This window comes from Pezoporus flaviventris, unplaced genomic scaffold (assembly GCF_033815535.1).
Source record: "Pezoporus flaviventris isolate CSIRO_AGI_PZ_B2104156 unplaced genomic scaffold, CSIRO_AGI_Pfla_v1 ptg000037l, whole genome shotgun sequence".
Taxonomy (NCBI): domain Eukaryota; kingdom Metazoa; phylum Chordata; class Aves; order Psittaciformes; family Psittacidae; genus Pezoporus; species Pezoporus flaviventris.
The window spans coordinates 14,290,823-14,316,045 of record NW_026892585.1 but is presented as its reverse complement, the minus strand read 5'-3'; the positions used below and the strand labels follow the sequence as shown (position 1 = coordinate 14,316,045).

The 25,223-nt window shown below is 40.1% G+C and overlaps 1 protein-coding gene across 2 annotated transcripts in view; it reads left to right on the top strand.

The window, feature by feature from the left end:
* IGF2BP3 (insulin like growth factor 2 mRNA binding protein 3) overlaps nt 1-25,223 on the top strand; it is a 115,437-nt gene that overhangs the window by 58,048 nt on the left and 32,166 nt on the right. For both annotated transcript variants that reach the window (XM_061464759.1, XM_061464760.1), the window contains 5 exons: nt 13,049-13,100; nt 13,188-13,251; nt 21,208-21,492; nt 23,626-23,760; nt 24,312-24,434. In XM_061464759.1, coding sequence (XP_061320743.1) covers nt 13,049-13,100; nt 13,188-13,251; nt 21,208-21,492; nt 23,626-23,760; nt 24,312-24,434 — 659 coding nt within the window. The remainder of the gene's footprint in view (nt 1-13,048; nt 13,101-13,187; nt 13,252-21,207; nt 21,493-23,625; nt 23,761-24,311; nt 24,435-25,223) is intronic.

Below are 25,223 nucleotides of genomic sequence, written 5' to 3'. Positions count from 1 at the left end.
TAGCTGGGCTTACTATTTATGCTAGTTTGCAAGTTAAGCATGCTCTCGGCTAAGCATAGGGAAAAGTAATTTTCCTGTTGCTATGTGGAGGAATGGCCAAATGCTTTCATGTATTTTTGGGGTGGTACAGAGTGTTTAGGCTTTAAATTCTAGCCAAGGGTGTTCAGGTTTCGAAGCCAGCCTCTGTGGCTGGCAGCAGCTCTTCTAGTGTTGTCAGCCCTGCTGCCAGGGACGTTGTGATGTCCTGGAGGGAACAATATGGCAGCCTCTCAGGCTGAACCTCTCAAATCCATTTACAGTCAAAAACCTTAAAACATGTTGATAAAAAGGTCTCCAAAGCACTGGGACATTTTTAAAGTAAGGAAAGCATCTGGAAATGGGATGTCCTCAGCTTCTTCTGCTCCTTCTCTTATTCCTCCTAGGAGCAGCTAGTCTGCAGAAAGGTGCTGTGTTAGTGCAAATGCCTATTCTTCACACCCAGTGTCCATATTTTGTCTAGTTCCTGATGCATTTTTGTCGGTTGTTGGGAAATTTGCTTCTAGCTTCATGGAGGAAGAAGGTCATTTGTGTTTCTGTGTTTTTCTTGGCATTTTAAATACTACTTGTCTTCTCTGGGATATCACACTGTATGTGCCTTGTTATTCGTAATTTAAAACCCTGTCTTTACAGTAGAACATGTGCAACAGGCCCATCTTTATTCAGTCAGCTCGTCTGAAGAGCATCTTGGAGTAACTCTGTACTGAGCAGAGCTCTGAAACGCTTTGTTACAGGGTCTCGTCTGTCATGCTTCATGTTCCTTTTTCTCTCCTCTCTCCTTTGGAGTATCTGGGCGATGAAAATCATCATCAGTATTTTGTGTCTTATGCTTTCTGGCTTCAGGGTTCCTTGTATGTTGCTGCTTCTATATGCTGAGCTGTTTCCATCTCCCTAAAACCGAGCACTGGTGTGTGTGACAGTACATGGTTTATAAGAGTGTGTATTAGTTGGTTTCTGAGGCTTCTGCTGCTCCTCAGCTCTATCTCTCATTTATGTTCCCTTACACTCAGAAACTGCTCTTTTGTGGTCACTGACCTGGGATTCTGATCTTCCTATCTGCTCCCTTCTCCCCTCTGATGCTGCTTGCCCCTAAACTCTGTTGTCCAGAGTTTTGGGAGAACTCTTTCATGATGCCCCTCATAGTTTGAAAGCCCCACCTAGGAAGTATTACTGGTAACTTGCTGGATGTCCTTTCCTAAGTGGTGTAGATCTGTTTCCCTGTGAAATCTCTCCTGGATGCTTACTGTTCACTTCCATTGCCTTCAGCACTCAGGCAGCCTATTCACTCCTATGGCAGTAAGGAGGGCCTGCTTCAGGCTTTTGGAGGGGGCCAGGCTGGCTGAAGACAACCTGTGAACCAAAAAATCAGGTGGATGTTTGTGTTTCCTATTTCGCCCTTCTCCCCCTGCCCATAATACTTCCCTATGTAGCTGTTGCATTCATTGCCTACACCTTGCAAGCTCTTTGAGGCAAGGGGCACCCTGATTTGTTGCTGCTTTTGTTATGCAGGGCTGCTGTTTAATGTAAGAGGTGTATGCCACTAATGTTTTGAAATCAATTTTTCCCTTGCTCTAGCAGTCCTACTACTTGGTCTTTGCATTTCCTTGCTATGCTTAGCCCTGAATAGCATATTGCATTCTCATCCAGATGCCATGAGCAGGGATTTAAGCACTGTGACTCCCTAAACATTCAGCAGACGAATAACCAAGATTTCAGTTCCTCTTACACCACCTCCTCTTTCTTCCCATGTCAATAGCAAAGCACTGAAGTACTCTTTCCCTCTGTGCCTAAAATTCTAGTTTCCCTTCTGTCAGGCTGAGTGTTTTGCTATGAATCAGTGAAAAATCAGAATGAAGTGTACATTCATACAGGCGTATAGCGGGGATTTACACTCCCACTTCCCTTATTTTAAACAGTGCTGGCTTTTTAAATGTCAAAAATTTTAAATTTTAAGCATTTGAAGGAGAATGAGTTGTTTTGACAAGGAGAGATAGTTTATTGTATAGTATATGTGAAACTGGTAAATGGCATACAACTACAGTGCCCTGTACTATTGTTTGCCTTTACTCTTTATTACTACTACAGATGGTTTTGATTCATGTTCAGGGGAATATTGCTGTAGACAGTTAAAGTACTGTTAGTAGAGGGTAGCTTATGCAGCTACTTATAGAGCAGCAGTGAAAGAGGGCTGGAGCCACTTCTCCAGATACTTGCAGTGCCTGTTTTAGGAAGAAGAAAGAAGCTGCATTGAAATGGTATATCTAGGTTTCTGGAAAATAAGTGCTTTGTTGTGTGTTTAAAAATGAAGGGCTTCAGTCTAGTATCTGGAGTTACCACATTGTTCAGATGCTTGTGCAAGAGTGATCCTTGCAAAGGACAGCTCTAATGGCTTTTTAGCTGCTAAATCCTAATGTCTTGGACAGAGCTGATTTAGTTGAACTGAAACTTTAGCTGTAAAATATAAGGCAGAGACTTGGGAGCAAACTTTCCTGTGGGGCCATTGGAGTGAGCAGACCTCCTTGGGGCAGCAGACCTCTGCAGTGTTGTATTTGATTTCCTGTGTTTTTTATAAGTAAGCCTGAGAAGTAGCATTCAATTAACTATGTTCCAGAGCAAGCAATTACCTTTGAATAAAAGAACAAGAAACCATGTATCACCTGTGTTAGCTGGTAGTTCTACTTTCCTCTATGCATTCCAGTATTTGTGAGGATTATGGATATTTCAGTTTTCAGGTCTGTGCCACTAGAGTATCAGTTACTCCAAAATGAGTGGAACAGTGTAAACTTGCTGGTTTTGATTACACCTCTTTTGTTTTCCCTTTTTAAGAAGTGAAAACGTATTCTAATTTTATTAATAATGAGGCTGTGCAATAAACTTCAGACCTGGAGAGCTTGCTGGTGACTGAATACACACTGCACGGCTGTGAATGGGAAACTCTTTTTATCTCTCTTTGTAGGAGGCTCTGAATGCAAGTAGATGGAAGCAACAATCACTCTTGAACCACGTTAGGCATAGTTAACTGATTTAACTATGGCTGTTCTTCTTGGATTGTTCCAGTCATCTTACTTGTCAATTTTGAAGGAGCAATCGAATGACACTTAAAAGCAATTTATAGTCTGCAAGCTGTCAGCTAGCACTCAGCAGTCATGCTCTGAATTGTTTTGTTTGGGTATATAGGTCAAATGGTATTAGCATAGTGCATCTTTTGCAATCTTTATTTCTAGTTCAGATAATTACATTCAAAAGTCTGTGTTTTTTTGTAAACATCCTGTTAAACCTTACCTCTCAGATTAATGCATGAGTTGGATATAATGCTGGTATAATTTAAGCTAGGCTTGGAAATCTCATAGCTCTTTGTAAATATGTGCTTAACAGAATTTCACGATAATCTCTTCAACTTCTAGGGGGAGTTTAATAACTTAGTTTTGAGTGTTTGAAATATGTATACTTTTATGATATATCTGAATGGTTAGCTGCTAGATAATGTCTTGCCACAGAAATTTTCTGCACTCAAAAACCCTCTGCTCCAAGGTTCATATTAGTGCAGCTTGAAGACTTCGACGGCCCTAATTGTTGGTGTTTGCAAAGCTCTCCTCTGCACTAGCTAGTACTGTAGAGACTTTTCCTGCAGGTTTTATTTTAACCCAATTCTGCAGCTCAGAGTAACTCAGATACTTGAAGGTGGTGATCTCTCTTTACCAGGATCTCTGCTCCTTGCTCTAAAGTGCATACAACTCATATTTTTTGTCTGATCCCAGGCTTAAATTCTTGAGTCCCACTTCAACCTCCTCTACTTCTTTCATGGCCTAATTCCTACAGCAGGGACTAGATAAGGTTGTCCTTATTCCTCACCTCTCCATGAAAATAGTCACACAAACCAGGAGAGGTAGACTAAGAAAAACTTGTATTCTCCAGCTGTTGGGATGACTTCAGCAACTTTGATTATAGCTGTTACAACTAAAGTGACTGAGCTGCCCCATGTATTATGAACCTGCTGGTCTACATTCTGGTACAGGATTTTTGCCATACCAGCAACATAACTGAGGAGGTGAGGTAGGTGACATGCACTGACAGCTTGAGGAAAAGTTTTGTACGAGGATATCCAGCAACCCAACCCATATATCTGTAAGCTTCTGTAAATGCAGGTAACAATTCCTTCCCTTCAGTAGGCTCAGAGACTAGCTGTTTAGAGGACAAACCTTCTCTTACATGTCTGGTCCACAGCAGTGCTGTCCTTTAGTAGGACTGCTGGGAAGCCAAGGCATGGCATGCATCTTGGCTTTTAAATTGGTAGATGACCAATTTAAGAAGGGGGAAGGGAAATCCTGTGAATATAACTCAAGTAAAATGCTTCAAGCTTTTTATAGTTTTTTCCTGGTTATAAAGAGATTGAAGATATTCATGAAGTGGTTGTTAAGGACTTTTCTTCTTCCTGAAAGCTTGTCATCTTGAGTCTTGTGCACAATAGAGGGAGAGTCTCAGATGTGATCTCCATCTCAGTATTAATATACTTTATTTTTATCTGTACTAATCTATGAACCCTAAATCCACATTACAGGATTTTCCTCTATGATTCCCTCTATCATTTTTCAATAGTTACAAGCAGATCTAGAGGAAATGCTTAATGTTAGAATATGGGACAATCGTCCCAGGGAAGTTTTCCCTGGGAATCAAGGGGTATCGAGCACTGAGTTGGCTCTGTTTCTACACTGCACCAGCACACCTGCACCAGAAGGAAAACTTTTCATATGCGTGGCCTCTTCATGAAACTATTCCTGTGCTCTTGTTGAGAAATTTCTTGGAACTTGTAATTATTGATCTGTTCTAAAAGATGATTCAAGAATTGATTTTTAGTCTGACAGATTCCCATTACAGTTGCAGGTTTCCAACTTTACAGAAGGCATTTTTTAAATGAAGGATCTATTATTATGCTGAAACTAAAAATATCAGATGAGCACCAGCCTCGTAGAGCAGTAATGAAGCGGATTCAAGACTTTATATTAGCTACAGAAAATAGGTTTTGAAAGTGTCTTTTGCACACACATGTGCACACATACACAGGGAGAAGAGTAAAGTGTAGAGGAGAAATACAATTCTCCCTGACAAACCTTTCAATTGAAAAGATGTTTCTGGTAATGATATAGAGTTAGCAAAGTTGGGAAGACTGAGAGGTCAAGGGGGAAAGGAAAAAAGTAACCGTTTCCTTTCTGGTTTTCATGTCACTGAGCAGGACATTGCAACTTGCACTGTGTGGCTGAGCAGCAGTCTTCCTGACAGAGACCAGGGCTGGATGCCTCCATAAGAAGGTGTCAAAACTGCCAATAAAACACCAGTTGTATTTTAATACAGTGCTGTGAGCGAAGCAGAAAATCCATTCTTCATCCCTGTGTATTTTCCAAACATTCTTTAAAAATTTGCTGGCTCCCTTGCTTTTGTGTAGTCTATCATTTAATCAAAGTTGGGCAATGGATACTCACTGGATAGTAATGATTTTATGGCTTGCTCTTTTTTTTCTTTTTTAAACTTCCTTTTGGCAAACTACAAATGGGATTGTGGAAGCAGTGGAGAGTGTTTCCACTTAAACTGGCTGCCTCAATGCGAGAGGAGGCAGATGAACACGAGCTAAGTGTTGCTGCTGCTTCCTACTACGTTTCACAACTCCCATCTGCCAGCCCGGCATGTGATCCTTCCCTCACGCCGAGCCGCAGAAATGTTCTGGTAGCCCGTCTGCCCAAGGAGGAGGAAGGGGGCCCCATCAGTGCCCACAAGGAGATCCTGGGAATGGGGATCAGCTGCATTAAACAACAGTTGCTGCCTTTAAGGGCCCATCTGCGTGACAGTGCTTTTTAATTTTGTGGAAATCAGGATGGGTACTGCATCAGAAGTGCTTGCATTAGTGCTAACCTGGTTCTTAAGCTCAGGCATTATCTGAAACTGCTCTTGGAGTTACACCTTTAGCATGATGAGAGGGGAGATTAATGCAGTATTGTAGCAGATATTGTGCAGTGCTTAATTACGTTCAGATAATGTTGCATAAATACCTATTTCTGTGTTTTCAAACTTGTTTTCATTTAATTTAGATGAAGGGTGAATCGAAGCTGCCAATTTGGCTATCTCTACGTGATTCGTTATTTCATAATACCTGTATCATATTCCCTTTCGATCCTTTCCAAACTGAATTATCCTGTTCCCTTTAATCTCTTTGTAAAGCAGGCCACCCATGCACCTAATGAGTGGTTTGTTGGTTTTGGGTTTTGTTTTTTTTTTTCCTTTCTCTAAACATTTCAAATACTGCTTTTTCATTTTTTTTAACCTTAGAGATCACTTAATGCCATTTGTCAGCCTTGATACTAAGCTTTTTTTTTTTTTTTTTCATCCCGTACTTCCTTAGTGTAATGTGCACTAATCTTTCCTCCCTATCACACACTGAAGAGATTCTTTCCTGTTTAGGGTGTAATGTGGTAACATGAAAGCAGACAAATTTTTGCTTGCTTCATCGAGGACCTGGGCTAACCTTGTAGCCCAAAAATTTCTTTTGCAATTTCTTCTATTTTCAGAGCTTCATTACAATATTGTCAGTGACTTTTTTCATCTTCCATTGTATGAAGTTTTACTGAAAGGAAAGAAAGTCCTGATGCTGATCTTCATCTGTAGTGGTTTACCATGTTGCTTACAGTCGTTGGATTCCTGTAAATTGTTTTCTTTAGAAGCTAACCTTCTTCCTTTTGTAAATTATGCTAATTATACTTTATGCGATTTCTTTGATTTAGCAGATTTAAGGCAAAACCTTTTCAATGTTTTTCTCGAATACCAATATGGTTTCAAGGCATTTAGTCCTCTTTTTCCGTTACCTTTTTATTTTATATATGTGGTGTGTGCGATTATATACATATAAATATAAAATATATAAATACGTATATAAATATGTATATAAATAAATGTAAATGGTCCAGCAGTATTATCTGGAAATACTTTTAAACACATATGGTATGCGGAGTTGGTTACAATAGCTGTAGTTATGGTTGCATGAGATGTTCTACCTGAGACCTATCATCAGTTGCTTTATAACTTTTTCTTAACTTGAAACACTGAAGTTGAAACAGTCCAAATCATCTCCTCTTTAGTACAATTAATCAACTTATTTTTTGAGTGTTTCAGATGTTCCATAATGAGAACAAGGTAAATAGGGTTTGCTCTTGGGCCTGTAGGAGGGATGTTGGCTCAGGCGGGAGGATGGCTCTGCTGTCAAGTAGCAAGTCCAGCTTGTGCAGAGGAGATTACTTGTCAGTAAGAGTTGTGCCCCTGTTACTCATGACACACTTCCTTAATTGTGCAGCAAGTTGAGGACTTTCAGGAAGACAAACTCCTTTGACTAGAGGAATTGAATGCTGCCATGGCAAACTGAATTCTGCACCTCTTGGTCTCTGGTGCTGAGCACACTGTTAAAGCAGAAGTTGCTGTTGGTTACTTAGAGCGTGCCTTGACTTCAGTTTGTCTTGTGATGAACCTCAGGTCCCTCTTGCAGAAGTGCTGTGTTCTTCTTGCTACCAGAAGTGACTTTGAAGCTGCTCTTTGAACACACAGGCGTGCCGAGTGCTGTGGAAAATCAAGCCCTTGGTGTCCAAATTGGTCACTCAATTAGTAGTTCCTTTGTCAATTTTGTCTTTGTTCTCTGTGGTTCAGATTTACATTCTTAAAACCCTGGTAATGCCACCTAAACAGAATTGTATTATAGGGTAAACTTATTAATAGTTTCGAACATTTGGATGTAACTGTAAGTTCCCAGGAGAAGAATTCACTCCAGGGTTTGTATGGGATGTGGTAAATAAGCCAGAGTTATTGTTTTCAGGCGCTGCCTTTCTGGTGTGTGCAAACAATGACTTCAGCAGCTTCCAGACTTATTTTTCTGATTCTTCCAGACTATAGTCATGGTTTCTTGAGACAGTAAACTGGGTATTGGAGGGCCTACAAGATGAAAAACACCATCACCATATGCTGCAGTGTATTGAGCCATCACAAAGTGGCTTTGCCTATTCAAATGTCTTCACAAGGTTTTGGAGGAATAACTTTGTCCTGGCAGACCACGTGCTGTTTTGGGTGCTCCATGTCCGTGCTCCTCTGCCTTTACAAGGGGCCAGCATGTTCTGACTTTCTTTTTTGGTGAAAATGGGTGAAGTTGCCATATTTAAGTTATGACTGATGGCAGTGGTCCAGACAGGCTGCCCAGCCTGGGAGGTGTGCTGGGTGACCTGGGGCCAAGCTCACCTGGACTCCACACAGGTGATGCAGGGTTATCCCATTGCATCTTTCAAAAATAACTGCTTCCTCAGACATTTATTAGGGGCTTCTTCATGTTTAATTTTCTGCACAGCCGTGCTAGCTGGGCCCATTGTTGGGGATGTGCTTTCTACCAGTGAAAAGATTATGCCAAACTGAAGCTGCTTCAAAGACCCATTTTGGTATCATCAATTGCTGGCAGCTGGTAGGGCTGCAAGGACAGTGGTGGCTTTGCGAGGTCCTGTTTCACACATGGAAGTCGCAAAATGCCAGCTCTGCTTGTGCTGCGCTGCACACTGGCTGTCACACCAGGCCAGTTTGAACTGCATTAATATAAGTAATTGAAAATTGTCTTTTTCTTGTGGACTTAATTATAGCAACAGAGTACTTGAACTGTGTAGATCACATTAATGGTTTCAGCCAGGCTTGTTATCTGGAGTGATGTCCCCTCCTTTCCTTACTTGTCTTTTTTGTTTTCTCTCAACCCATCTTTCCTCTTTCAAATCAAAAAGCAACTTGCACTAATAACTTCTTTCCTCATATTGCTGCCTGACTCCCCCTCCACCCCTTCTTTGTTAAATTACCCAGGATGGTCAAGGCCTTTGCAGCCAAAAATTTCCATGTGGTGTTCTACCAAATGATCCTGATGCTCCTATCTCTTTGCCTCTGCTGTTTGTGATTTGTTGTGTTGTCTAATTTTAACTCCTAATCAATGTGACAGGAGTCATGGAAACAAGGGCGATGGTCTAATGTATTTGCTCTACATGAGTAGAGAAAATAACTTCAGGTTCTACAGCACTACTGTGAAGATCCCATCGCTAAGTGCATGTGTGAGAGAGAAACAATATGGATAACTGTGCTTATGGACCAGATGTCTTGAGACTAATTTGCTTATGGCGTAGGGCAGAAATCCTACAGCACCATAAGATGATGTGTATGAAATAGTCTGTTCTGAAAGTGCAGAAAACAACTGCTCTGCTTTGTTCAAAGGTGCTACTTCTAAACCTGTGAAATCTGTATGAGAACTGGGATATTTTAATGTGTGCTTTGAGCTCTTGGCTCTACTGAAGAGTAATGTTTCCTTGTTTCTTTTTTCCTTGTAAAGCAGTCTCAATTTGTGGGGCTTGGTGTAGGGTAATGCTCTTTATAATGAAGTCAGAATTGGCTTTTAGAGCTTGATGAATGAAAGTCCACAGTATAAGACTGCAGCTTTTTGTGAGAGAGACATCTGTGCTATAACAAGAGCAGGAGACCCAATTTAGACAACTGCTAGAAGGAGAGCTCAAGAAAAGGAAAGACTTTTTTTCCAGCTTAGATTAAATATTTGTACAAATAAACTTTTCTTTTCAGCTGCTCATCAGAATTGCTGCTGCACCACCAGCTTGGCTTTGAATTTTGTTCTGATTGCCCAACAAGGCTGTACATGAAGAGTGTTACGGAAGAGCAGCTTAAACAAAACATGTTTGTTTTGCAGCAGAGCTAGAGGCTTTGGGCTAGAGAGGAAAAAAACAGGGAGAGGGAAAAGACTGTGAAGAGAAATAGGAAAAAACTAAGGATGTGAATAGAAACTGGCTATTGCAGTAAATACAAGTGAAGCAAGAAACATGCAGGAGTTCAGTTGTGTGTTTTGAAAGTATGTTACAATAGAGGGTCTGGCTTCTAAGACAGTTGTAATGACTTTTCCCAACTGAATCAGCTGGGTCGTTTAAAAGTGTTCTCACCCATGAAGCTTGTTCCTCACATGCACGCGTGCATATACCTAGACTGCTGCTGAAACTTTACTAGTGTGTTTTAAATACAGCCTGGTTAAAAGACTGTGTGGCTGATCACACTTGAAAGCTTGCTGCTTTAGAACAGTGGTGATGAAAATGCAAGCATCCAGAAAGAATAGGGCTGTGGAGAACAAGTGTCTTTAGCCTAAGAGGATTTTTTTCTCATTTCAGTTAAAGAAAACTCCGATTGTTTACGGAAACTTCTCATAAATCTGTTCGGTAAAGCAACACTTTTAAGAATATGGGAACTCAAATCACTTGGATTAAAGCCCAGACAGACAGTGTTTCTGACTGACACAGCTCAAAAGAGGGTTAAGGAGCAGCATAAGTGGAGAACTCCTGGTGAAGATGGGTGGGATGCTCTCTGTGCCATCCTGAGCTATTCCTCAGTATTAACAGCAAAGGACCCTTTTGGCTCTTGGGCTTCTTGGAGCAGATGCAAGACTAGTTGATTGAGAGGTTTCTGATGACTGATCAGAAACATGCTGAAAGTAGTAGTTTTTTGAGAAAATATAGTATCTTTAAAAACTTTCGTGGCTTCAGCTTTAAAGCATTTTGTTTCTTGAAGCTGATGACATTAATACTTATGTCTTAACGTGAAGGTATGCTTAGCTTAGAATATCAATTTGATATGGAAATAGCTTACAAAATATTGATTAATAATTATGTAGCAGAGTTTTGTGGTACCTCTGGCATTCCAGTTTTGATCTTTTCCTCTATGATTAAGGATGACAGTGAAATTCTGTGATATTGAAGCAATGCCTCTTTACGGTAGAGTGGCATGAGCTGGTGATCTGTGCAGTTGAAATTTAACAAATTTGTCTGAACTAACTAAAGACTGTAGCTCACATTGTAGTACGGTCTGCTGTGTAGTACAGCAAGGGTGTTGAAATACCGTAGGGACAAAGAAATTGCTTTATCAGACTAATGAACTCTTTAGTATCCTATTTCAGGTAAACATCTCAGAATGAGCTCTAAGCCAGGGACTTACTTTGCTTTTCTTGTTTTAAAACCCTGACCTCCACCTGAGATTCTGCTCACCTGCTGATTTCAGTGGAGGCACAATTACCACTTAAGTTGTCTGTGGAAGAAGGCTTTCCTCTAATCGCATGCGGTGACTCTCCTGGCTTGCGTTGGAAGTACGGCTGCAGACCTGCAAGACCTTACAACCCTACTACTAGTCTGTGCCAACATTTCAGTTGTCTTGAAAGGCTCTTCCACAGCCTTTTAATTTACTTGAATCCCCTGGAGCATCCCTGCATCAGGAATATCTAGCGGATTTCAGAGCAGATTTTACTTTAGTTTCAAATTGTCAGACCTGAGCAGGGGCAGAAAAATTTAGTTTTTAGGGGATTGAAAAGGCAAACTCTGAGTAGGCTAATCTCTATTTGTAGAAGGAGAGGACAATTAACAACTTGTCTATGAAAACGAAACAGTTGCCAACAAAGCTTACTAGACCCTGTACAAGAAAGATACAGAAATTCTGCAGTTGGAAGTAGTAGTGCAGTGCTTTGCCTTTTAAATACCTGGTTTGAAATGTTACCTTTGAAATGTCTGGGCAATTTCCTTTTTAGTAGGTGGTAAAGATTGAAAATTATACTGGTGGAAGTTGTCATTAAGTTTGGGCATATAAACTGCAGTTTATCTTAAAAATGTCTTTTATATTGTAATAAAAATATACTGTGCAGTAATAAATTATAATTTTAAATTCTTAATCTCATGAGGTTGTAAACTCTGAATTTTACATTTTTAGGTACTGGGGTTTTGTACACATACAGTTGTTGGTTATACCAAACGGGAGTGTACTGCAGTGAGAAGCTGCACAGATGTGTTTTTATGCCTACTGCTTTCTTTCTATCCCTTCTTCCTTGTTTTGTTCCTTTCCCAAAAGGGGTTCTTCCATTTCATACTGACATTTTGCCCTAAGAGACCGACCAAAGTGAAGAATGACATGTTGGTCACAGAAGATATTGCAAGTTTACATTTTCACTTCTTGGTGTAAATGGTGAACTTTTCCAGCATCATTTTAATTCTTGAGACAAAACATTTAGGATGCAGTAAACCACAATGATGTACTTGTGTTCTGTGCTAGTTACTGCCACAGTCACATTACTTCTCACCAGGAAGAAAATGAATTATATAAAGTTGGAATTTTAGGAAGATACAACTGTGGGTATTGTTTTAACTGCAATATTCTGGCACTTGGGTTTTCCTAAAAGGCTCATCGTCTCTTGCCCCTTCATCCTCCATTTGACTAGAATAAACCAATGTATGCCAAATAAAATCACTTTATTTGGATTTCCTTTGCCCTATGTCATATGGTTTTAGCCCTTCCTCTCTACCTTTCTGCCAAAGGACAAATTGCTTCTTTCAAATAATGATGAAGAGACTGTTGTGCAAGTGATTCCTCTGGAACAGGTCTTTGGGAAGACTGTTAAAATAATTGCGGAACAGCTCTTTATGTACTGGTTATCCTGGTTAACTTCTCTATATAGACAAGCCGCCTCTAAGTAAGAGAATGACATTGTTATACTGGGCAGGGGAAAAAAGACAAATCCAAACAACGCAAAGTTACACATATGTGCTTGGGATGCATGGAAAGGTTTTATTTCAGATTTGCTCTTCTCTGATTCTTCCTGCCTGTGCTTTAGCCCACTCTGAGGATAGGTGACTTCGAAGTTTATTTTCAGAGTGTGTGACTTGCAGTGCCATGTGCCTTCTTGGAATTATGTTCTATATTTTCACATTCATGAGGTTTCACATGCAGATTGTCTGATGTGAGAGAAAACAAGCAACGTGTGCTTGTTCTTCTCAAAATAGTCAACATTTCTTCCTTATTGGAGTGGATGCCTTGAATGCTTTATGTTCTGATAATATAATTACATGTTTTACTAGTTTTACAGGCTGGTTTTTGTTAATCTGTTTTGAAATTTAAACCTGTCGTTTCTTTTACCTCTTCATAGGTGCTGGACAGTTTGTTAGCTCAGTATGGAACAGTGGAGAACTGTGAGCAAGGTATGGCTCTGCTCTCAAATTGCTTTTAAATTTGGAGTGGGAAGTGAGCACACACTGAACCTTTTTTTGTTGCATTTTTCTCTCTAGTGAACACTGACACGGAGACTGCAGTTGTAAATGTAACATATGGCAATAAGGACCAGGCTAGACAGTAAGTTTTTAATGTACTTGTTACTGTTGTCTCACTTGCATTTTGGGATTCACATTGTTGTGATTTTATATGCAACTTCCCTTCTGATTTATGTATTGATAAAATGATCATGTAAGCATTAACTTTTAAGACAATCTCTTAGTCTTCCCCTCACCAAGCCTCGTGTGTTTTATCCTTATTTGTTATGTTTTATTATTATATTTTCCTGCACTTTGATTAAAAATAACTTTGAAAAGTGAAAATTTGGGTAGAAATATTTGATGGGAAAGGGCAGAAAGTCAGTGATTTGCAATGACAGATGATGGGAGTTATTGCTTAACAATTCTTAGTCATGTTTTAAAAAGTGTTGTGATGCTCTTTTACAGTGCCTGTTGTTCTGTGTATGTCTGGTTAGCAGCTGCATTCTTCCCCTATTTGTTTGCTATTTTGATACAATTTTCCCTTAAGAAATATTATTTTAATTAGAAAATTTAATGCTGCTTACAAGCACAAAAAAAAAAAGGTCATAATCTGAAACCTAAAATAATTTATTTGGGTTTTTTGAACTTTGGGGCACATATTTTATGCTTGCTTATATCTTCAGTAATCAATAACTTTCAATTTAGATATTAAAATTGAAAAACATAATGCTTAATGGTTGCATATCACTTTCCTTCAAAACTCCATATTATATATTATGCTATAGGTTTAATTTTTATTTTCTACCACAGGTAGAAAAAGGAGTTGTGTGCTCCTTAATTTTAGATCTGGTGACACAAACATTTCTTCCCCATCTTTTTAGTTGTAGCATATTAAACAAAACCAAGCCCACCGACTAGCCTACAATGATCTTTTTATCTTTGAAGTTTCTGCCACCTTGTGGCTAACTGGGATCAGCAGTTAAGATGCAGAGTACACTTATGGTATACATTAATTTAAAATTACAAATGAAATTATATTTGTACATATAATTAAGTAATTATGACTCCTGTGTAACTTGAATGCAACACATGTATTTCATCTTTCAAAGTGTTAGGTTACTTGTTAGAGTATTCTAAACAAATGTGATGGGAAACTTGTGTCAGTGGTGTCTCCTGTGTACACTGGAGCTGGAGGAAGCAATCTTTGTCTGAATTCACTATTCAACTTTTTTCAAAACCAGAATCATTCATCAGGTTCTTCAGGTTCTTTTGGTTTTAATTCTGTTGTTCAGTAATTACAAATGTTGGATTTTTAGGTCTGAAGAAACCTGTGGTGCAATATTAAAAATTAATGCTCCATGTGCCAGTTCCTTCTTTGAAAACGTAAGAAGGAAGTACCTAAAATACTATGGAAAGAAGCATGATGTGTATTTTTTAGCTGTCTGTCATCTGTGATGTGGGTTCCTGGACTTGTGCAGTCCCTTTTGAAGTCAAAACCAACAGGGTACAGTTTCTCTACCTTCAAACTCTACTTGTTAATTATGAAGGTCAATCCTGAGGAAATGCTGAGATAAGCCAAGATTTTTGCAGAAGTGTGTGACATGTGATTTCTCACACAAAACAGAATTTAGTGACAATAACTGAAAACATCTTTAATCTGAAGCAGGTGAATTAGCACCCAGCATGAATTGTTGGAGGAGGACCTGAAGTGATAGAGGCCAAATGATGGCATAGAGTTTCTTTGCCTTGGAACAGGTAGGGCAAGTGGAGGAGCCTTGATTTGCTGTTGTGAATGGCTTGGTATGGACACAGAGTTTTCTAAGGGGATGAGACCATTTTCTGTACAGATTGTCTGGGTTCAGAATGCAACCTTGCAACCGTTTAGAAACCCCTAAGAGAAGTGGCCAGATAGAGGGTTTTGTAGGAAAAAAAAAAAAGAATTGTAATGGAGTGTCACTACAGGACCTGTGCATGTGTGTATTTCCGTAGTGACTGTGGTGGTGTTTCACGTGAATGGCTTTTCCAGCCATGACCTAGCTTTTCTTTGTGGAACTGGCTGTGGAGGACAGCAGTGGCTGTGGAGGGGGATTGGTATGCAAGAGCTTATAGCTGATAAAAGGCAGTATTGATTACCCTATGCAGTGCAAGGAGTAGCAAGAACTGACTATATCAAAAGCAAGGAGTAGCAAGAACTGTGACTATATCAAAAGCAAGACGTAGCAAGAACTGACTATATCAAAAGCTGTTTAAAATTGTTGAGGATCAACAGCTGATAACAAGCTTTGTATTTTGAAATTTAGCTGTTTAGGGTAACTGATGCTTTTAGCCATGACTTTTGAAGCAAGCACTGTGTCATGAAGGTATCTGTGCTACCACATACAGTGGGTTCCCAGTTCTAATTATGTCTTTTGTGCCCTTTCTGCGACACATACTAACCTCACAGTTAGTGCTGGCTGACAAAACAGGCAACGTTGGCTACTTCCCTGCTGAATAGACTGTATGGCATTGCTGTGCCTGTTGGAGTGTGTACCAGCAGTGCTGTGTGGTGAAGGTGCTCAAGCACAATCTGGAGATAGTTTTGATAAGCAGTTCTAAACAAGTGTGGTATGCATTGCTTGGAGGATGTTACTTTTGAACAGAACTTTAGGTTCCACCCAGCTGGGAAAGTGAGCTGTCTTGCAAGTCTAACTGTTGTGGCAGAGGTGTGCTTTTATCTCTAGGTTGGAACTGCAGCTGCTGCATATTCAGTACAGGGCTGCATCCAAAATCAACTTGGAAACTGAAACTGGTGAAGAATGCTGCAGTCCTTTTGAGAAGCACGTCTTCGACAGAGCATGTAGCACCCAAAATCTAAGACAATTATTGGCTTCTAGATAGAATGAAGGTCAATGGCTTTGACCTGTCACAGTGATGCCTCTCTTTCCTAGCTGGACAGGCATGAGGTTATCTTGGCAGAAAAAGCAGGATGCTGCTTTTTGTCTTTGAGGCCAAGGAGGGGAGCCAGCATGGCTGGTAGGTTTGTGGAGAGAGGTATGCACAGAGCCATGCACAGGCCTGCGAAAACCATCCTTTGCTCTCTGGGACTGTGCACAGCGAGAAGAAGGCTGGGTCTGCCAGCCAGAGCAGTGATCCCATTCCTCTCCTCCTCTACTGGAAGTGCCTGGGAGGATGAGGGAGTTGTTCCAACTCAGAAACTATGCCTGCTGCTGTCCTTCCCGGAAGATGGAGGAGGTCTTACAAAGCATGTACATCTTGTTATGGCATATGCAATTATTGAATGTCATGGTGAGTTATGGAATATTTGGACAAGTTCAGAGGAGAAGCAGCAGAGCCTGGGGCCCACTGTTTGGTTTGAACACACAAGCAGCTACATGTAGGTACTGAGAAAACTTGGGACTTGCTTGCCAAAGGGCACCCCCGCTTTTCCCAATATTGATCCCTAACTGCAACCAACGGGAGGTGCTGACAGTGTCCTTGTGATGTTCTGCCACCTCAGTTACAGCTGTTGTATTCAGAAGTTACACCACCTTCTCTTTCCCTCCCCAGAATGTTCCAGTGTGTAGGTGTCTAGTGCTTGCTACAGGATTTAACCCCACCCAAGATTACGGAAGGGAAATTTTGTGCAAGGCTGGCATCACATATATATGGACTGGGTGTATATTGGCTTAGTATGGGTCTGGGTGTTTGGTTTTTATTTATTATTATTTATTTATTTATTTTATTAGTGGTGTATTATAATATAAGGAGCTCAGGGGACATGAATTACTTTGAGTGTAAACACGCTAGTGGTCACCTTATAATTAAAATAATTGCAAAAAGAAAAGTATTCTCTTCCCCCACCCTTTCCATGAAGCACAAAGCTGTGTGCACACAACATGTATCCTTGATGAACGAATAAGAGTTCGTGCAACTAATACTTTCACGTACCATTGTGGGTCAGGGCTAATGTTGCCATAGGAACGATAATACTGAAAATTCAGTGGTGTATGGTTATAAGCTTCTTTTTTTTATTTATTTTCAGAAATAGTAATGAAATTTTAATTTCATTATTTTAATATTAATAGATATTTTTATTTAATGTACAGAAATGCTATTATGCCAAAGAAAAATTACCCTGTATATCTGTCTTCTCAGTATGCAAATGTTTCTGTTCAGGGAGGAAAAGAGAAAGGTGGTGTACGTACAAGCTGCGTGTGGGAGTGAAATATGTTCTCCATCTAGTGCTTAGTGTCATTACACTATCAATGGATGAATGATTTCCAGCACAAGACTCAGTGCTTTTACTGTATTCATTTATCTAAGATGTTTAACCTCCACTAGCTTCCAAGGGGGAAGGCTGGGCAAACATCCTCTCACAGGGAGCTTGGGAGAGGACAGTGGTGAGATGTCACATTAATGGGGTGACTGATTTAGAAAATACTTGTTTAAGGGTTTAATTTTTATGTAGCGATCCTCTTCTAAGCAGGCATCACGTGAACATAAGCCAGACTACTATACATCTTAGCAGAGCCTGCTAAGTATCTTCTGCAGTCCCTTGGTGAATTTGGATTTTTAGTTAATTTTTTCTCCATCGTTGACCTCATTAAGTGACACTGAGGTTTTTAGCCCTAGTGTAAAAGATGGTTTGTGGGTTGTTTCAGTAGGTACCAGTAGTGCCCTCTGACAGGGGTAACCTGCACAGCCCTTACCCAACTTGTGGTCGTGGAAGGAGACTCCAGCCCTGTTTGGGAAGGCAGAGAGGTTTGCAGAAAGGCAGAGGTGGTGTTGCTGTGGTGTGCCAATGTGAGTATATGCTTTACTAAAGGAGCTGGATTTAACATGTATTTGGTGGATTGCAAGAGTGATGATAGCTTTAACTAAAACCGGTACCACTAGTGCTGTGAGGAACCAGTCATTCACTTTCCTCTTAGGTTCAGCCTATAAAATATGGAGAACTCTGGCTCAGAGGGTGAATTGTTATTTTCCTCTAGTAATACCTAGACAAGTGATAGTACTATACTGTAGTAGCTCTAGTAGCTAACTAGAGCAGTGAACTCTAAAGCAGATTTGCCTTCAAACACTTTCCCCAAACCAGTCCATCCCGTACTGTTATTTTTCCATGTTATCATATGGCTTTGGTGGCCAGGGATTTTTCCTTGCTGACATAATTGATTTTCCACAATGGCAAAATTCTCAGTTGGCTTTGAACTTCATAGAATCATAGAATAGTTAGGGTTGGAAAGGACCTTACGATCATCAAGTTCCAACCCCCCTCAATTCAGGGTACTTACAGTCATATAGAACAGCTTAGCAATTCCTTAATTGTTCTTGAGTAGAACAATTCCAGCTCTTTTCCAGGAAGGGTATGGTGCATATATCTATATATATCTATATATATATATATGTATCTATACACCTGTGCCAGCTGTTCCAATATTTGTTGTGAAAATATGATAGGTATGTGGGTTGGTTGCAAACAGGCCTAATCTTTTCTTCCCCTATCACTTCTAAGGAAGAGTGAGATACCTTGTGCACTGATTTAATATAAGGTTTTGTGTTAGTTCTGGGATTCTGGTCTAAGACATTTTTAAGTCAGAGGAGACTGAAGCATTTTGGGAAAGATCTTGTCTGATCTTGTCAAATGAATGCATGGAAGGGAATGAGTTGGGATGGATGTCAATCCTGAGCCTACCAGCATGTTCACAAAACTGTTGGTGCTCATCGTTCCAACATCCTGAGGTTTGGTTCCAAAAGAAATAGGGTTTGTGCAACTGCATTGCCCGGTGGTGCCATTTCCTTCGCTGGCAGCAATTCAGCTTTTTTGCTGATTTCAGTAAAACTCAACCCAGAAATAGAGGTCTCAGTTATTTGCAACCACAAGAACTTAGTATGTTCAGGCTGCATAAAAAGAAAAGACTCCAGACCCCTTTCCAAGATAGGATCTCCATGGAGAGAATCTCCAGTGAAATGCCTTTCAAGCATTAGAAATCTCTGCAGAAACTAACACTTGAGAGATGAACTCATAAGAACACAAGCTTCACAAGTCTGGCTGCTCACTGTCCTTACTGTTTTGTAAACATTGCTTTCTGTAAAATAAAATGCTCTTCAAAGTCCATGGAGTAAAAGTCAGAAAATGTCAGCTCTGAAATAGACTCAGCAAATTTTAATTCAGCTCTCTTTTGCCATATGCTGTAAGAGATTCTTCTGTTATGGGAGCAATTACACTCTTGCCCTGTTCCCAAAGGGCCTGTGTCTCATTTGGTGAACAGAAGTATGTAATGAGCAGTGATCAGTTATTCAATATTTTGCTTTCCTTGTTGTCCATTGGTGTTGCCTTAGGCCTTACTTATTATCAGTCCTTATCAAACACAAAGACACAAATTGCTTGTTTTCTCATAAGCTTTTTACTGTCCAATTGGAATAGTTAGAGGACACTGGTCCAACCCCTGGGAGTTGAGGGATGTGTTATCCTCTGTACCATATACTACTTCTTACCTGCAAAGCTGCTGCTTGGCTTTGACAGCTGCTTGAGACCCAGATTGCCAGATGGGACACTTGGGAGATGAATAGTACTTGTCACTAGCTACCCTTGAAAATTTAAGTGATTGGCTAGCGTCATCCTTTATCTCTGCAGTAGAGGTAGGAGTAAAAGTGTTTGCTAAACTGTCAGTAACCACCTGCAAATGTGTGTCCCCCAAACGGAGGTACTGAGTTAAGTACCTGAATTTCAGAGGCCTTGCTGTAGAGCATACGGTTATTGGAGCTTTGTAATGAAAATGTTGATAGGTTCTTAATGAAAGATGGGAACCTCCTCCCTCCCACTCCTGTAAACACAATCTATCAGTAACCTTTGGTCCAAGATTAAGCCTGGCATTTATAAACTACCCCAAATCAATGTGTGTTTCAGTGATATTGAAGTATCACTAATAATCTGAATAATAATGCCTTCTATAATGAAACTTGAAATGCCTTTCTTGTGCAAACATCTTAATTTTATACTACTAGCTTACCAGTGTGCTGCATGTAGCTTAGTTATTCCTGCTGTTTCCTGGCTCTTTAATCATAGACTCTACTTTGTGAGTAGAAGATCTTCTACCTTCCAGAAATTTTAAGTTTAGAGTTATGCTCCTTCAGACAAGAGGAGATGACCAGCAGGTCAGCTTGACTTTCAGACTTGACCCCACCTTGGTCAGAAAGAGGGTTGGGCAGAGGGAGAGCTCAGAGACCGGATGGCTATTCAGTGTGGTGGACCATGGTGTGCATTTGGGCAGTAGCTCTCTGTGATATTTAAGAGGGCTCTGCTTTGCCAAAAAGCACAAGATAACTTGAAATGCCATCTAAATGCCTTCTAACACCTTTGTATCTGTGGAGCGTTTAATGGGCATGTTGGCTTTAATTTCCTGGTTAACTATCAAACGTGCTTACAACATGACTAGCTGGTAAGTTGCAGGGTGCTGTCATGGTTTGCTAAATGGCATCTCAAATGCCATTGAAGAGCTTTGAACACCTTCTTTCCTGCTGAGAATGAAGCAGGAGCTGTTTTTCATATCCTTTTTTTTTTTCTCTTTTTCTTTTTTTCCTGTCATAGCTACATCAGTTATTGCAAAAGCTCCAGCCAAATAGCTATGCTGGCAAAAACCCTAATGAAGGTGCTGTGATAGCAGCTAAAATGTTTTCCCTCTGGTGCAGTTTTAATTCTATTTGGGAAACTGATTTAAATTAAATCAGGCAAAAGAATGCTTTTGAGTGTATAAGCTCTGTCTCCTGTGAGGTTTTGCTGATAGGGTTGCACCAGCAAAACCTTTAAAGTGCACAGAAGCCCAGAGAGAGCAAGAACTAACTTGTAGTCCTTAATATGGTGACTTGCACAACTTTTTTTCTTTTTCTTTTTTTAAATCAAAATCTTCACTGAAGAATTTTGAATGTAGCTTTTCATCTTGGAACCAGTTCTTAGCTTTGTCATGTGATTTAGAGCAGAAGTCCCTATCTGAATGAGTTGTCATTTTATAAGGCCCTGCATGTGATTGTGGCTTGTTTTTTTTTCCTCTCCTCTCTCCTCCCCTTTGCAAATAAACAGAGCAATAGAAAAACTGAACGGGTTTCAGCTTGAAAACTATTCCTTGAAAGTTGCATACATCCCTGATGAAATGGCAGCCCAGCAACCCCCGCAACAGCATCCCCAGGGAAGACGTGGATTTGGACAGAGGGGTCCTCCGAGGCAAGGGTCACCCGGTGCAACCACAAGGCAGAAACCACAGTCAGACGTTCCTCTGCGGATGCTGGTTCCCACACAGTTCGTAGGAGCCATTATCGGGAAAGAAGGAGCGACAATCAGGAACATCACAAAACAGACTCAGTCCAAGTAAGTTATTTCACAGAACTGTAATTGTAAGTTTTAATACTGTGTCCTCATCTCCCATGTAAAGGGAAACTTGTAAAACTTCACAACCTGTGTGGTCAGAGAACAACTGAAAATAGCAGCGGATAGGAAATCTCTGGCAAGGTTTATATAAGGACTGGCTTCTGTCCTTGGCTTATGTTCACATCCTATCTGACTTGTTTCTTCCTTTTTTTCAAAAACATGAAATTAGGCAGTGCTAACAGGATGGTACTTGAGGCCAGGGAGTTTGCTTACAGATGTACTAATAAGATTCTGGCTCAAAAAGTGGAAAACCTGTGGTATGTTGGTCTGTGGGACATACAGTCAGTGCGGCGACGTATCCAAGTCTTTTAAGCGTTTATTCTAGCTTTAGTTTAATTTAGGCCATTCTGAGGTCTTATACATGTTTTAGTTGGGGGGGAGATAACCTTTTTATCTCTTCTCACTGCCCTTATACCTCATCCCCAATGAATACATTTGTTGCTAGCAAGTTGCAGACCACATCAAAACACGGAGTAGGGAAATGTATAGGAGGCAAAAAGCAAGCCGCCAAGTGACCTAAGCAGCTTAGAGCACTAGGATCTAGAGATGCTGGAGGAGATTTTCAGTGCATGTTAAATCCCTACCCACAAGGAAGGGCTTAGTGGGAGGTGGGGATCATATTCAAAGAATTCTTCTAGGGTACCCCTAAAAGCAGAGAGTGAAAGATGCTGTCTTCAACAGTACACTGGTATGAGCCTCTGGCTCTGTAGTTACAGAAGGCAGGACCTAGAAATGAGCTGTATGTGAGGTGTATGAGGGTGGAGTGGCTTCAGTTTTGAGAGCAGTTAATGAGGATAAGGGAGTCCTCTCTAATTAGACTCCCACCCTCCCAGCAAAGAGGCTCCCCCCCTTCCCCTTCCCCCCCCCCCCAACTCCAGGATTATCATCATGATCCTACTTCCAACCTCTCATTAGCGTGTTGTAACCCAGGAGACTATTTGCTGAATTTAATAACACAGGTTTAAGAGATTTGTGGTGTCCTGACAAGACTTGGCTGTAGTTTGCCTATGGATAACTAATTTTTTAGGTAAGATCTAAACCATCTAATTCCTGGACTATAAAAATCCTGAAAGATTGGCATAAGGAAAGTTTTTATCTCTTACAAGAAGGCTGGATTGAGTGGAAATAATTGCAGGCTGCAGACTTTACAGATTTGTGACTTCAGGAATGATGTTTTCATTGGTTTGGGGATAAAAAAGAAATGTCATCTAATTTCAGTTGCACTAAGGATTGCCATAGGCTTCTTAGAAAATGCTGCATCGTTAACCAAAGTAAATTTTCAATGTCAAAAAGAACTGGAAAAAAATAAAAGGTTTATTGAAAAAGTAGAATGGCTGTTTCGGTTTGGAAATGGCTATTATTTGGGGAAGAGGGGAGGAAGCAAAAAGCAGAAGTAGGAAGAGTATGTGACCCACGTTACTGGCAGAGGACAAATAATATCCAAGGCATTATCTTGATGCAGATCCTAATTAGTTATTGCGAATTTCCTAGAGCTACATAAATGATGATGTAGACTGAGGCTTGTAGTTTTAAAGTGGAGTTAGTGAAAGGTAATGTCAGGACAAATTTTCAGCTTAAAGCATAGGAAAGTAATCTTGAGGATGAATGCAAGTTCTACAGTGCTACTTGCTAGCAGAGAAATGCTAGGAAACTGCTGCTGTGGTCATTAGAAAAGACAAGGTGGAACAAAGCCTGATGGTCCTGTAGCTGCACACCCATTAGTGGAGTGACAGGGCTGGAAGAGTATTGGGAAAGCTTGATGAAATTTTGTCTTCACTGGTTTACAGTAGATTGTCATCCAGCTCCCCTGAATAACTTCATGGGAGTTTGATGAGAAAAAGAGATCCCAGTGTTCACAAAGATGGGGTTTAGCTGGTAAAATCAGGGTAGGGCAGGCTCATCATAACACACACACACAAAATAGTATTTGAGAGGTTTTGGTTGTATACTTTACATAATTAAGTCACTTATATGTAGTCAGTGTTAGCTCAAAATTAACTAGTTTTATGAGAGTTGAAAATATGCAAGGCTTAACGTATAGTACGTGGTTACAGTTAGTGTTTTTCTTTCCAGAATCGATATTCATCGTAAAGAGAATGCAGGTGCTGCTGAGAAACCAATTACCATCCACTCAACTCCTGAAGGCTGCTCAACGGCTTGTAAAATTATTATGGAGATCATGCAAAAGGAAGCTCAAGATACTAAATTGTGAGTAAAAGGCATTTCATTGTGGAAGCATTAAAAATTCTGAATTCTTGTTGACTCTGTTTAAAGAAGTAGTCTTTACAAACAATTAACAAGTGAATCTTTGTTGCTGTTACCCACATTTGAGTAGGTCAAAAAAGGAACCAAGACTTTTTTCATTAGGACAGTCTACTTGTTTAATTAGTCCCAGCAAACATCAATGTTTTCACCCATTGCCTGGCTGTGATTTTAAGGTGAACTGGAGCAAATACTGAAGTTTCTTGAGCAACTAAAAGCTTTTAATCAGAGTCAGCATAACAAGTTGTGAGTGCTCACTGAAAGCGTTAAGATATATTTCTTCCTTCCCAACAGCTCTTGCTACTTCAGTCTGAGCTTTAGCAGGTATGAAGCTGTAGATGATAGTGCTGAAATGTGCATTGCACTTGGACTCATTCGGCATTTAGTATAAACATGTGTAAGTAGATGGGAGTCATAGACATTTCTATGAAATTAATCCATAACATGCAGAAAAACTTGGTCTCCAAAAGTCTCACTGGATGTAACCTCCATTACAGTACAGAAGAAATTCCCTTGAAGATATTGGCACATAACAACTTTGTTGGCCGACTTATTGGCAAAGAAGGAAGAAACCTGAAGAAAATTGAACAGGACACAGATACTAAAATCACGATATCTCCGTAAGTTTTTGGTGGCCTACTCTTTTGGTGAGATGTCTCAAATAGCGATGCTGCTCTGATACATTCAGGTACAGAGTTCTTACAGAAATGTGTGTTTTGAAGGCTGAGATAACAGCCTTTCTGAGGCCTTTTTATAATGTGGATTAAACTGTTACTTAAGCTCAGTTACGTTTAATGTAAACAGTGAGTCTTCATTGTAAACTAAGTCAAGAGCAAGCCTAAAAATAACATAGGCTATGTGGAGCCTGTGTTAGACTGTATTTTAAGTGTCAGTTGTTTTTAACATATTATACCATATGTAATGATGAGCGTTTGAAACTATAAGTCTGTATGAGTTCTGAGCTATGTGTGAAAATGAAACTAGTGATGTTTTAGTTTCTGGTATAGATTAAATTTTTGGACGAGGGGAAGGAAATAAAGTAAATGAATAGTGAAAAGAGTAATTTTAGTATCAGTTCTGTCCCTCTTGGCCACTAGCCGCCAAACTGGGATAGGTTGAGTTGTGTGCTTCAAAGTAACAGCTTTTGGTCTCTGAGCTTGTTAAAGTAACTGAGACTTGTTCAGATTTAGCTAAGATTAAACAAGAGTTTTCACCTTCACTGGAAATCTGCACATCACTGATTAAATCAACATCTTTGTAGAAGCTTGGCTGTTAATAATAGTTTTACTGTGGCGCAGGGTCTTCAGAGAACCTCCTGTTCTGAATAATGAGTAGTACTCTGGTGTGAACTTTCAAGCATCTGAAGCCACCCTGGACTTAGGCTTTAGAAAGAAAGGGTGAGAATAAGG